The sequence below is a fragment of the Equus quagga genome, chromosome 9 (assembly GCF_021613505.1).
Source record: "Equus quagga isolate Etosha38 chromosome 9, UCLA_HA_Equagga_1.0, whole genome shotgun sequence".
Classification (NCBI taxonomy): Eukaryota; Metazoa; Chordata; class Mammalia; order Perissodactyla; family Equidae; genus Equus; species Equus quagga.
Genome location: NC_060275.1, coordinates 90244774 through 90257204, shown reverse-complemented (window position 1 = coordinate 90257204; position 12431 = coordinate 90244774). Strand labels below are relative to the sequence as shown.

At 33.1% G+C, this 12431-nt stretch overlaps 1 protein-coding gene across 4 annotated transcripts in view; it reads right to left on the bottom strand.

Annotated features, from left to right (window-relative positions):
* Positions 1–12431, bottom strand: part of RICTOR (RPTOR independent companion of MTOR complex 2) — a 112188-nt gene that overhangs the window by 56920 nt on the left and 42837 nt on the right. For 3 of the 4 annotated variants that reach the window (XM_046671602.1, XM_046671603.1, XM_046671604.1), the window contains 3 exons: positions 10061–10125; positions 8800–8931; positions 3395–3458 (listed from right to left, as the gene is read on the bottom strand). In XM_046671602.1, coding sequence (XP_046527558.1) covers positions 3395–3458; positions 8800–8931; positions 10061–10125 — 261 coding nt within the window. Of the gene's footprint in view, positions 1–3394; positions 3459–8799; positions 8932–10060; positions 10126–12431 lie in introns of those variants that run through there. The other variant, XM_046671605.1, reaches the window with a different exon arrangement.

The following is a 12431-nucleotide window of genomic DNA, read 5'->3' as shown; positions in this document are numbered from 1 at the left end:
AAAGAACACCTTGTAATTTAAATTTTTACAAATGAAATTAATCTTTTTATTTTCCAGGGAAATATATGCAAAGAAATTCTTAAATTCTGTGTAAATCAGAGAATGCTTCTTTCATAAATCAATGAGTACTCAATAAGGGAAAAGTCATAGAATTTAGTCTCAATGGATATAAAAGTTTAATCATCTTTTTTTGGGCATGAGAGGAAAAGCATATATAGAACAAATCAAAGATTACAAGTAGATAATAAATTTGCAGAACTGCTATAAAGAAATTAGAGGAACACTGAGTTCTCTAAAGAGACTATCTGCAATTTGAGCTGAGAATGCAAGGTCAATGTAATATAGAAAGGGGTGGAAATGAAAGGAGTGGGAAAGAAGTAGTGATCGTAGTAGTAGTGGAGGGCAGCTTGTCTACATGCATATGAGACAGGTCTTAACTGGCTGGACCAAAAGTGGGCTCTCAATGCCAAAGTAAGCAGGTCGTGCTTAATACCAAAAGGACTCGTGGGCCCATGTAGGTTTGGAAATTTGGAGAACTAGATTCTTGCTCTCGCTTTGCCAACGTCTTGTTGTGTATCAAGGGCAAGTAATTCCCCTAAGTGAATCCCTTTCAACTATAAAAACTCTGTGACATATTAGTCTCTTATTACATGCATAAAGAAATGACATACACAGAAAATGATAGCTTAAATTAGGCAGGTAGTAAAAAGAATTTAAATGGGATAAAGAGTAGCAACACTGAGCAGTGGGAAAATTATATAGAAAATGAGACAGACAAAAAACCAGGAAAGATTGCCTGGATTGGAGAGAGAGGAAAAAAAAAAAAAAAACAGAGAGACACTGAAAAAGAAACAAGCAAACAAACAAACAAAATCTTCCAAATGAATGAGTTACGTGAAAGAGAAAAAAAAGTAACATGAGTACTCCTTAATTACAGAGTGGGTTATCCTAAAGCAACAAACATTTTTGTTTTTCTTTTAAAACATAAAAGATTAATACTATTATAGAAAATTTTAAAACATTTTTGAATGCATACAAAACTCCCACAGTGACACAGCAATTATAATATTTATACTAATTTCTACTAGGTCAATTGCCAAGACGTTGTTGGAAAAAAGAAACATGCACTTCGGTTGTTAAAAGTACTAATAAAATTTTAGTTCCTCTGGTCGATAGAGGCCACTGTTTATTCAGCAAGTGCGCTTTCCCTTTAACTCTAACTGCTTATAGCTAAATGAAGGAGGAACCCTGCACCACAAGTCCTCCTCTGAGCCCATATCCTAGCACCAGGTACAAGCAATTTTCCTGCTCTTGGATTCACAAATGACTGCTTCAAATTATTCCCTATTTCAGAAGACGACAAAATAAAATAATATTTTTGTTACGGTGTTACTAAATTGTTTTAAGGGTCTGTTTACTAGGTTATTTTGTAAGTTAAATTGTTACTTGTATAAAACATTTTATAAAATTGAAATCAAATATTTAGTAAATAATTCAAAGAAGCTGAATTTAATAGTTTGAATCCATTTGGAGTTACGTTTTCTTCTGAATGCAATTTCTAGCACAGCAATTCTCAAAGTATGGTACAAGAAACTGAGGGTCTTTAGGATATTTTCAGGGATTCTACAAAGTTAAAATGATCTTCATAATAATACAAAGGCATTATTTGTCTTTTTTACCTTTGCTTTTTTGGTGAGGAAGATTGGCCCTGAGCGAACATCTGTTGCCAATCTTCCTCTTTTTTTCCCTCCCCTAAGTCCCAATATAATAGCTGTACATCCCAGTTGTAAGTCCTTCTAGTTCCTCCATGTGGGATGCTACCACAGCATGGCTTTATGAATGGTATGTAGATCTGCGCTCAGGATCTGAACCAGCGAACCCCAGGCCGCCAAAGAGGAGTGCACAAACTTAACCACTACACCACTGGGCCAGCCCCTATTTGTCTTCTTTACTCTTGTTCTCTTGCAAGTATATACTGAAGTTTTCCAGAGGCTCCACTGCATACGAATCACAACAAACTGAATGCAGAAGCAAACATGACAATCCAACTATCTTCTATCAAGACAAACATTAAAGAGATTTGCAAAAATCTAAAATAATCCTCACGACTTACTAATTTCCTTTTTGGAAAATATAGTTATTACTATAAAATGCATATTTTTTCCATGTAATGGGTTTGTTATATTTAATATGTTAATATGTATTTTCTCACTTTAAATTCCTAGTATTATAAATATTGACATATATAATTCAAATAACCAAAAAGTTATTCTAGGTTCTTGAGAAACAAATTTTGTTTTCTTATCTTGAATTCTCAAAATCATGGCAGTAGGAAGAACTCTATGAATAAGTAAAAATTACAAATATATTTTTTAAATTTAAATTTGAAGAGTCAAATCACTGCCCCAACATAACAGTTTACCTGTAACAAAAATTTCATAATTTATCTCCCATATTGCTTTTACTAGAATAGCAAACTTCTTTTAAGACAACTCATTCATTTACTTCTTCCTTACTATGCTCACCTGTGGGTACTATTACTAACCACAAGCTAGGCAGTTTGAAGGAAAAGGAAAAAGAGGATACTAATTAATGTATAAACTCAACATTCCACCATTCCAGAGCATGCACTCAATTCAAAGGTGGGGAAAGAGGAGAAGGGCTAAAAAATTTAATTGTTAAATAATTTTAGATGTTTTTACACCATACCAAACATATACTGCATGAGTTTCACAAATACTCTAGAATCAAACATAAAATTCTTAAAGGGCTGTGGCCTAAGCTAGTTAACTCTCAGTTCACTCCTCTGGACTACCTCTACCATTAGGGCACCACATTACATTAAACAATAAAAAATTCCTTGAGGGCCTCTCATTAGAAGCATTATGGATTATCCTTAACACCCTCTCTTGCAGAGTTTAGTTCTTGACCTTTTATCCCAGACAGTGGCATAAAGTGTTTATTGCAACTGCCTATGGACTATATCCAAATTCATTTTCAAAACAACCAGCTTGTAACTATTTGTGACATCCATTTAATTGTACGAACTTCTCTTAATTATATTAACAATTCAGTGAGGAGCAAGTAATCCTTTCTCCAATAACATACCAGAGCAGTAATTTCATTTACATGTCTATTTAAAGGAAGAAATACATCTTTACAATGATCATTTTATAAAAATCACATAGAATAATTACACAAAATATTTAAGTTTATCTCAAAGTTTAATAGATCTACTTAATTCACTGTAATTTTAACAAAGTAAAAATGTTTAATGAGAATTTAGCCACTAAATTTTAATAGAAAGATTTCACAAAACAGTCTAAATCTAAAAATGTACAATACTTAACATGAAAACCATAAATCTGCCTTGACTCTCAGACGTAGCGCGTACCTTTCTGACTAATCGAAGTGCTTGTGTCCTCTCTACCTCGTTGCTCTGCTGTATGTCAATGCACCTAAATAATACACAAAATATTTAATTATTGATAAAAATCTCAGTAAACATTTTTTGTAAAATAATACCACTAGATCAGACCCATCTTTGTAATGTCAATATGGTATTTTAAAATTTTAATAGATGTGATTTTTTAGTACCAGCAGATATTTATTTAGTTAACTTACATATCTCTAGTGATAAATATTTGTTATACTAAAACATTTCAAAACAATTTCATTTAAAACTCAGGAAAGAAAAATATAGTAAATAATTTACAGAATTATATTTGTCTATACAGAAATAATAAACATACTTATAGAGCAAAGTATCAGAAATCTATTGAAAAAATATTCACCTATTTTGATAAAATTCACAGATATTTATTAAAATTGTGAAGGGAAAATATTTTGAGTCTATGTTTTAGTTTGCGATTTTAACCAGGGCCTAAATGTTACATATTTTGACTAAGTTAAAAGTCTTATGTACTAGCCACAATAATTCTACTTTACCAAAACATAATTTGAAATCAATGCACTTCAAAAGTTAATGTTCAAATATCACTTAACTGATATTTCTCAGCAAACTTTATTAAATTACTCAGTTTCTAAAGAGTCTTTGATTTATATGGCAAAATCATTCACTTTTACTTTTTAGGCAGTTCACTATTCTAGTCAATATTTTAGACATAGATAGTTCGCTATCCAAAAAGGATTTCTTCTATCTGGATACAATCAATCTAAAGCAATTTTATTAAAATGTAAACAGACACAGAATTCCATTTCTGGCCACAACAGAGGCAACCCTCCTACCAAAAACAACCACAAAGATTGAATAAAATACTTTATAAAGCAAATGTTAAAAGGACAATGAATAATAATCCCTGGAAAGAGAAGCACAAGCTCCACATCCAATCAGGGTTTGTCCCTGGGGGCACATGTCAATCCCTAATTTTAGGGGAAAAGAGTCCTAGCAGAAAACAAAAGTCTTGCTGGACTGGAGAGACAGATTGAACTTTAGGGCAGCCAACATGGCTGGGACTTGAGGGGGAAAATCCCAGAAAGAAGAAAACATAGGGAAGTGAACACAAATCTGCATGCAATCTCCTCTCCAAGGCACTTGCCAATTTCTATGTTGTGCAAAAGCAGAGTTAAAATCCAAGAAACCAGTGTAAAAGCTATGGCCAAGAAGCTAAAGAATTGAGCAGAAATTTCCGCAGGTAAGTAATACTCAAAGAAAGACATCAAGGCTCAAGGTGGGTCAAGGTGAAGAGGTTCTGCTAAACATCTACACTTTTACTTGAGATCCCAAATAGCCACTTCCTAGAGCAAAGGCAAAGCTAAAACCAGACTTTAAGAGAATCAGTTTGATAAGCTAATGTTTCAGAATAAAGCTTAACTCTCTTCAGAGGAAAATAACATGATCCAGAGCCAAAAATTTTTAATATACAATGTTCACAACCAATGAGATAATAATATGATATATATTTTAAAACAAACAAAGAGCCAAGTAACCAAAAACTAAGAAAAGAAAATGAGAATAGAAACAGAACACAGGTGATTCACATATTGGAGTTGTCATAAGAGGGTTATAAATAACTATGATTAATATGCTCAAGAAAATAGAAGGAAAGATGAAGAAATAAAGCAGAGATCTAGAATCTTTAAATAAGAGTAAAATAAATCATAGAAATACAATAACTGAAATTAAAATTTCAAGAGACTGATTTCCTAACAGGATGGAGGAATAAAAGAAAAAGGTCAGGAGAAAGTAACCACATTGAAGCACAAAGATTCACAACAATAAAGGTTGAAAATACAGTGAGCACATCACAGACATGGAGGACAGTGAACAAATCCAACATTGTATAGTTGCAGTAACAGACAAAAGGTGAGAATATAAATAAGAAATCTTTAAAGTAGCCAGAGGAGAAAAAGCCACATCACTTACAAAGAAGCAACAAGAAGAGAGACTACTTATTACTCAACAAGTAAAATTAAAAAACAAAAAAATCCAGAAAACAATAACTTATTTAAAGCATTGAAAAATGGTAACTGGTCATAAAAATAGCCTTCAAATATGAAGGGAAAATTTAGGCATTTATAGACAAATAAAATGATGAGAGAATTCATCTCCAGTAGACCTGAACTAGAAAAAACAATAAGGGAAATTCATCAAACAGATAGAAAGTGATCCAAGATGAGGAAGGATACTAAAACAGGTAAATAAAGTAGGTAAGTACCAACAGTTACAGTTTAAAACAATAACTGTTCTCTGGACTATCCTCCGGACTATCCTCTGGAGTTACAAATATATGTAGAAATAAAAAATAAAACAATAACACAAAAGGTAGAGGGGAGAAGATATAGTTAAACTGTAAGAGGTTTTCTGCATTGTTCTGGTTCCAATAAAAGTGGTAGACCTTAACATATCAAGGACACATATTGTCATCTCTAGGGCAAGTGCTAAAAGAAGAAAAGACTTTATAACCAAGATGTTAATAGAAGTTGAAAAAAAATTCTTGATTATGTCAAAAAAAACAAAAAACACAAGAACAAAGAACAGATGTTAAGAGAATCCAAATAGCAAGATAGCAAACAAACTCAAATTTGAGGAAACTAATAGCAAAATGACACTCATAAATACATATAAATAATTACATTAGATAAAGCCCACAGACCATGCATTTAAAAAAACCACTAGACATAGTCTAAATATTCCAATTAGAAGACAAGGATGCTTAAACAAGATTTAAAAAGAAAAACAACATATATGATGTTTACAGGAACGAAACTTACATGTAAGAACAAAAAAGATAGCGTAAAGGATAGGAAAAGATATACCATGCAAACTCTAAGTAAAAGAAAGTTAGTATAGATATATTAATATCAGATAACACAAACACTCATAAAAGAAGTATTACTAGGAATAAAGAGGGACATTTCCTAACTGTAAAAAGATTAACCCAATGTGAAGGTTTAACAATTCTAAATATGAATATAATAACAAAGCTTCAAAATATATAAAAGCAAGAAATGACACAAGAAGGAGGAGAGAATCTGGAGTACTATATGTTAAAGAAATTGAGTCCATTATTTTAAAACTTCCTAAAGAAGAAAACCCCAGGCCCAGACAGATTCACTGGTGAATTTTACTAATCATGCAGGGAAAAAACAATATGCATCTTACAAAAATTCTTCCAGAGCATATAAAAAGAGGGCAACGCTTTCCTGGTTGTTTTATAAAGCAAACACACTCTTGATAGCAAAATCAAACAAAGACACCAGAAGAATGGAAAAATATAGGCCAATACCTCTTATGAACATAGCTGTAAAACTCCTACACAAAATACCAGCAAAACAAATTCAGTTATATACAAAAAGGACAAGACATCACAAACAAGTGGTGTTTGTTTCAGGCATGCAAACAAGGAATAAAAAGACATCCACTAAAAGCCTACAGCAAATATCATAAATAATGATGAAATACTGAAGACTTGTTCAACCTGAGTTCAGGAACAAAACAGTGTTGTCCAGCATCACCATTTCTAGGCAGTGCAATATTCTACCCAGTGCAATGAGGCAAGGAAAAACAAGCTATAAGAATTGGAAAGGGAGAAATAAAATAGCCATCATTTGCAATCAATGCTTATGTAATAGAAACTCTAAAATAATCTTAAAAACAATTAGAATTGAAAAGTGAATATATTAGCAAGATCACTAGATAAGGTTAATTTACAAGTTATTTTTCTATATATTAATAGCAAAAAATATGGAAAAGAAAATATTTTAATTACATTAACACTATCATTAAAAATACCTTAGAATAAACATAATATGCACAAGACCTCTGCACAGAAAATTAAAAAATGTTGGTGAGAAAAATTAAAATTCCAAATAAATAAAGGCTTGAAAGATTCAATATTAAGCTGGCAACAAATCCCAAATTAATTTAGAGTTTCAACGTAACTACTACTAAATCCCAGAACGTTTTATGAAAATGGACAAACTGATTCTAAAATTCATGTGGAAATCCAGAACCCAAAATAGCTAAGAGTCTTGAAGAAGAAAAGTTGGAGGACTTACATGAACAGGTATCAACACTTATTATCAAGCTGCAGTCATTAAAACAGTGAGAAACTGGGGCAAAAACAGACAAACAAACCAACTAAAGAAAACAGAGAATGCAACAATAGATCCCCACTTATCAGTTACCTGATTTACAACAAGTGACACTAATCTAGATGTGAAAGGCAAACCTTTTCAATAAATGCTGTTAATACTTATTGGATATCCATAAAAACAAAAAAGAATCGTGACCTGACATGTACTTAAACATATAAAGGAAAAAAACCTTCGGAAGAAAACACAGGAAGAAAGAGAACAAAAGCATTAACTATAAAATAAAAGACTTATAAATTGGATTTTATTAATTAAGAAGAATGAAAAGGCAAGGCAGACTGACTTGGAGAAGATATCTTCAACATGTATACCTGAAAGGAATAATAACCAGAAAACACTGAGAACTCTTACACAACAAGACAGACAGACAATCCCGTTTACAAATGAGCCACTAACAAGGAGAATATCCAAACAGTTAACAAGCAAATGAAAGGTGCTTAACATCACTACTCATCAGCGAAATGTCAGTTAAAAGCACAATGAGAACTCACAATGAAAACCATAGGAGAAAGGCAATAATTAAAGACTGAAAATAGCAAGTGCTGATGAGGATGTGGAGACACTGGAACTCTCAAACATTGCTGGTACGAGTATAAATCAGTACAATCACTTTGGAAAACTGTTTGGCAGTATCTATTAAAGCTAAATATACATAAACCTTTTAACTCAGCAATTCCACTACTACATATGTACTTAAGAGAAATGAGTACATATGTCCACCAACAGACCTGTACAAGAATATTCAGGGCAGCTTTATTCAAAATAGTACACTGAAAACAATCCAGAATATCATCACCCAGAATGGAATAAACAAATTGTGGTCTATTCATAACATGAAATACTACCCAGAAATTTTAAAAAACCAACATGGATAAATCTCACAGATAATATTGAGGAAATAAAGACTAACTATGTATACCCCCAATATATGAGGTTCAAGAACAGAAAAAACTAGTCTGCGATGAGAAAAGTCAGAATAATGTTTACTACTGGTTGAAAACAAAAGGGAACTTGACTGGGATGTTGAAAATGTTCTACACCTTAATTGACATGATAGGGTACTTGGTTGTATATATTTGTAAAAATTATCAGGCTTTTCACTAAAAATTTTTACACTTTATGGTAGGTATGCTAAAACTTAATACCTAATTTGAAAAACATACACAGCTCTAGGAAAATTACCTAGCTATTAAATAGTCCACTTTCAATTTTAGCACCTTCTGCAGAATACTGGAGTCTTGAATGAGATATCGAAGAGCTCGTAGCCCCGCTGCCCGCACTTCTTTTGCTTCATTCAATAAAGCTAACCGCAAACTGTATGAAAACAAACAAAAAGGAAGTTTTGCTGCATGGGTTTCAAATACACATACAATTATGGTACCAAATTCTTCCTCAGTTGAAATAAGCAAAACTACTAGTCATTTTACACATATAAAAACCATTCACCGTAAGCCACAGAACTTCACTCATGTTATTATTTTTTTGTCAAAGATTGGCACCTGAGTTAACATCTGTTGCCAATCTTGTTGGGTTTTCTTTTTCTTTTCTTCTTCTCCCCAAAGCCCCCCAGAACATACTTGTATATTCTAGCTGTGGGGCCTTCTGGCTGTGTTAAGTGGGACGCCACCTCAGCATGGCCTGATGAGTGGTGCCATGTCCACACTCAGGATCCTAACGGGCGAAACCCTGGGCCACAGAAGTGGAGCGTGCGACCTTAACCACTTGGCCATGGGGCCAGCCCCACGTTGGTGTTTTTTAACCTGCGCCTCCTTGGTACATTCTTACGAATCAAGAAAATAAGTTTTGTTCTACCTTCTGTAGTCTACTTTATATAAAAAAATGGAAAATTAAATGTCTTTTTCAAGCTATATCACATATGCCCTACAATCTATTCCCGTCTTTCTGCACGCCTGCTTCCACTCCTCTCAAAGAATCATTGGTTTAAACCAATTAATAAAAATATTTATTAATGACAGTAGGCACAGACCATTTATATCAATTTTAATTCCTAAGCATACCAAAAAGATGGCTATGAAACTATAACATTATGCCTCTACTGGTGGGCTTGAGCACATCAAGTTTGCCATAAGCACATTTTGTCTTAAGTTAGATCCAGAGATAATTGTACAGGTTCTTCTTGTTCTTGAGAATAATATGAGAACTTCTGTGAATTTCAGATTTAATTTAGAAGTTTAAATTGTAGAAGTCCATGTATTTGTCAACATTAGCTTTGGTTCTTTATATTTGATAATTACAAAATATCATTAAGAACAACAGGAAAACAATTTAAAGTATTGGAGATGCTGAATTTTTCTAATGTTTACACTATTTCTATAAAAATCAAATATGAGGTGTTATACTATCCTATTTTTATTTTAAAATTACTATAATTGATATTACTAAAATTCAGAAGGGATGAGGGAGGGAACTGAACTATACTTACCAAATTATGATATCCTCATAGTTAAAACCCAATTTTTCTTCACTGTGGCCAATATCACAAAGAAGCTGTCAGAAAAACAAAACAAGTATATGTGTATGTGTTACATATTTTTGCCTATTTATATGCATTACTTTTTTTTTTGTTTTTGAGGAAGATTAGCCCTGAGTGAACATCTGTGCCCATCTTCCTCTATTTTATATGTGGGACACTTGCCACAGCATGGCTGGATAAGCAGTGTGTAGGTCTGCACCCAGGATCTAAACCGGTGAACCCTAGGCCACCAAAGCACAGCACGTGAACTTAACTGATATGCCACTGGGCCAGACCCTGCATTACTTTTTTAGACTGGAAAAATAAGGTATTTTTTTTTAAATAAAATTTTGAAAAATATATGATTCTACTGTTCAAATATTCAGATTTATTTCTATCATCTTTTTTTATTTCACTTGCCAGTTTTAGATTTCCTTAACCCTCCTTTCTTGCATTTGTTTAAATTAACCAATTATTTTTGATTATTCCACTTTTCCCCTCAACAATTTTACTGTTTTAAAAACTATTCTTTTAGTAGTTACCATAGAGATTTCAACATGCATTGTCGACTTATTGCAGTTTAACAGAAATTACCATGTCCTCAAATTGCTAGACTCTTAGAATACTAACTTCCTTTATTCCTCTCACCTTTTAGTTTATTGGTTTTACTACCTCTCTTTTAAGCCTGGAAGACATTACTGTTATTTTTGGTGTTAGTTAATATTTAGTCAGCGTCAATTTATATTAACTCCCAAATCCACCTTTTCCATTATTCTTCACTTCAGCAGTAACTTAATGGGATAGTCTTCCTTCTGTATGAAGAATCCTCACTTTGTTGTTGTTGATTTGTTTTATTGGTGTTTTCATTTGTTTGACTTTTAGGTAAGGTTGCTCGTAATGGGACTTTTGGATTTTGTCTGGAAATGATTTTTCCTTCACTTTTGTTTTTGGAAGATACTTTGCTGGATTTATAGATCTTTAGGTTACCTGTTATATTCTTAAAACAATTTCCAGAAGGCTTCCATTGTTTCTGTTGAGAAGTCCAGTTTCAGACCTACTGTTTGCTGCTTTGAAGGTCATATCCTTTTTCTCAGACTCCTTTCAAAACGTTTTTCTTTGTCTTTGGTTTTTGCCAATCTTACTGTTCAGGTGTGGTTTTCTCTGTATCTCTCCTGGTTAGGGAAAACAGTAATTCCCAAATCTCTGGATTGATACGTTTTATCAGTTTTAGAAAATTCTGTACATTATCTCCATTATTTCTTTGAAATTACTTCTGCCCAATTCTCTCTCTTTCTGGTAATTCAGATGCTAGATCTTTCCATGTATACCACAAGTGTCTAAATGCTCTTCTCTGTTTTCTTCATTCTCTTTGATCTCAGTACTTCAGTTGGATATTTTCTATTTGTCCATCTTCTGTTATGTCTAGTCTTCTATTATACGTTTCAAGTGAGTTTTTAATTTTAGAAAGTTTTTCCCTTCTTGAATTTCCATTTAATTTTGTACATATCCAATATCATAATGAAAAATCTTCAATTTCACCTATTTTCTTTATAGTTTCATCTATTTTCTTGCGATATTTAAATTTTAAATACTTTTAAATACATATTTTAAATACTTAAAGGGCTTGTTATCTAAATGGAAGTGAATGATGTGGCTCATCTCTGGGTCTGTTACTATTATCTGTTTTTCCTTTTGTTCTAGTCAGGTAGTCCTGTCTTTTGGTGGATCCTGTAATCTTTGTATATAAAAACTTACAGAGATTCCTGATGATGTTATCTTTCTCCAAAGAGGGTTCATCCTTCTCTTTGTTAGGCTACTAGACAATGCTGAGTCCAGATTAAGTTGCTACCTTGATTAAGATTTACTTTACCTCTGGTTTTTCCTTTCCCTCCCTACCCACTACCTTTCAACTGAAAACTTGTTGTTCAGGGCACTAGTCCCAAAAGGATGACATATCTAATTTTTGTCTTGTAAAAACACTACAAGCTCCACTCTGATTTTCAAAGATTTTCTGCTTAGGTTTTTAAGTTTCCCATCCTAGGTAGTCCCAGGATTCAACAAATGTACTGAGGGGAGAATCCCCTTATAGTGCTTGGTTTCCCCTAGGTCTCCACCAAAAGCTCTGTGCTGTTTTTTCTGTCTTTCAGCAACAGTACTCTTGGGCCTAAAGTTTGAATCCTTAGTTTCTTGTACACACCCCACATTAGCAAGTATCCCCCAGGGAAAACTTGTTGGAGAAGTAAGCTCACCTCCACAAGATTCTCCCTTCTCTGAAGCTCTGGCTCCTACACTTATTGGCTGAGCAGTTTCCCGCTGCCTTCAAAGCAGCTTTCCTAGTTGT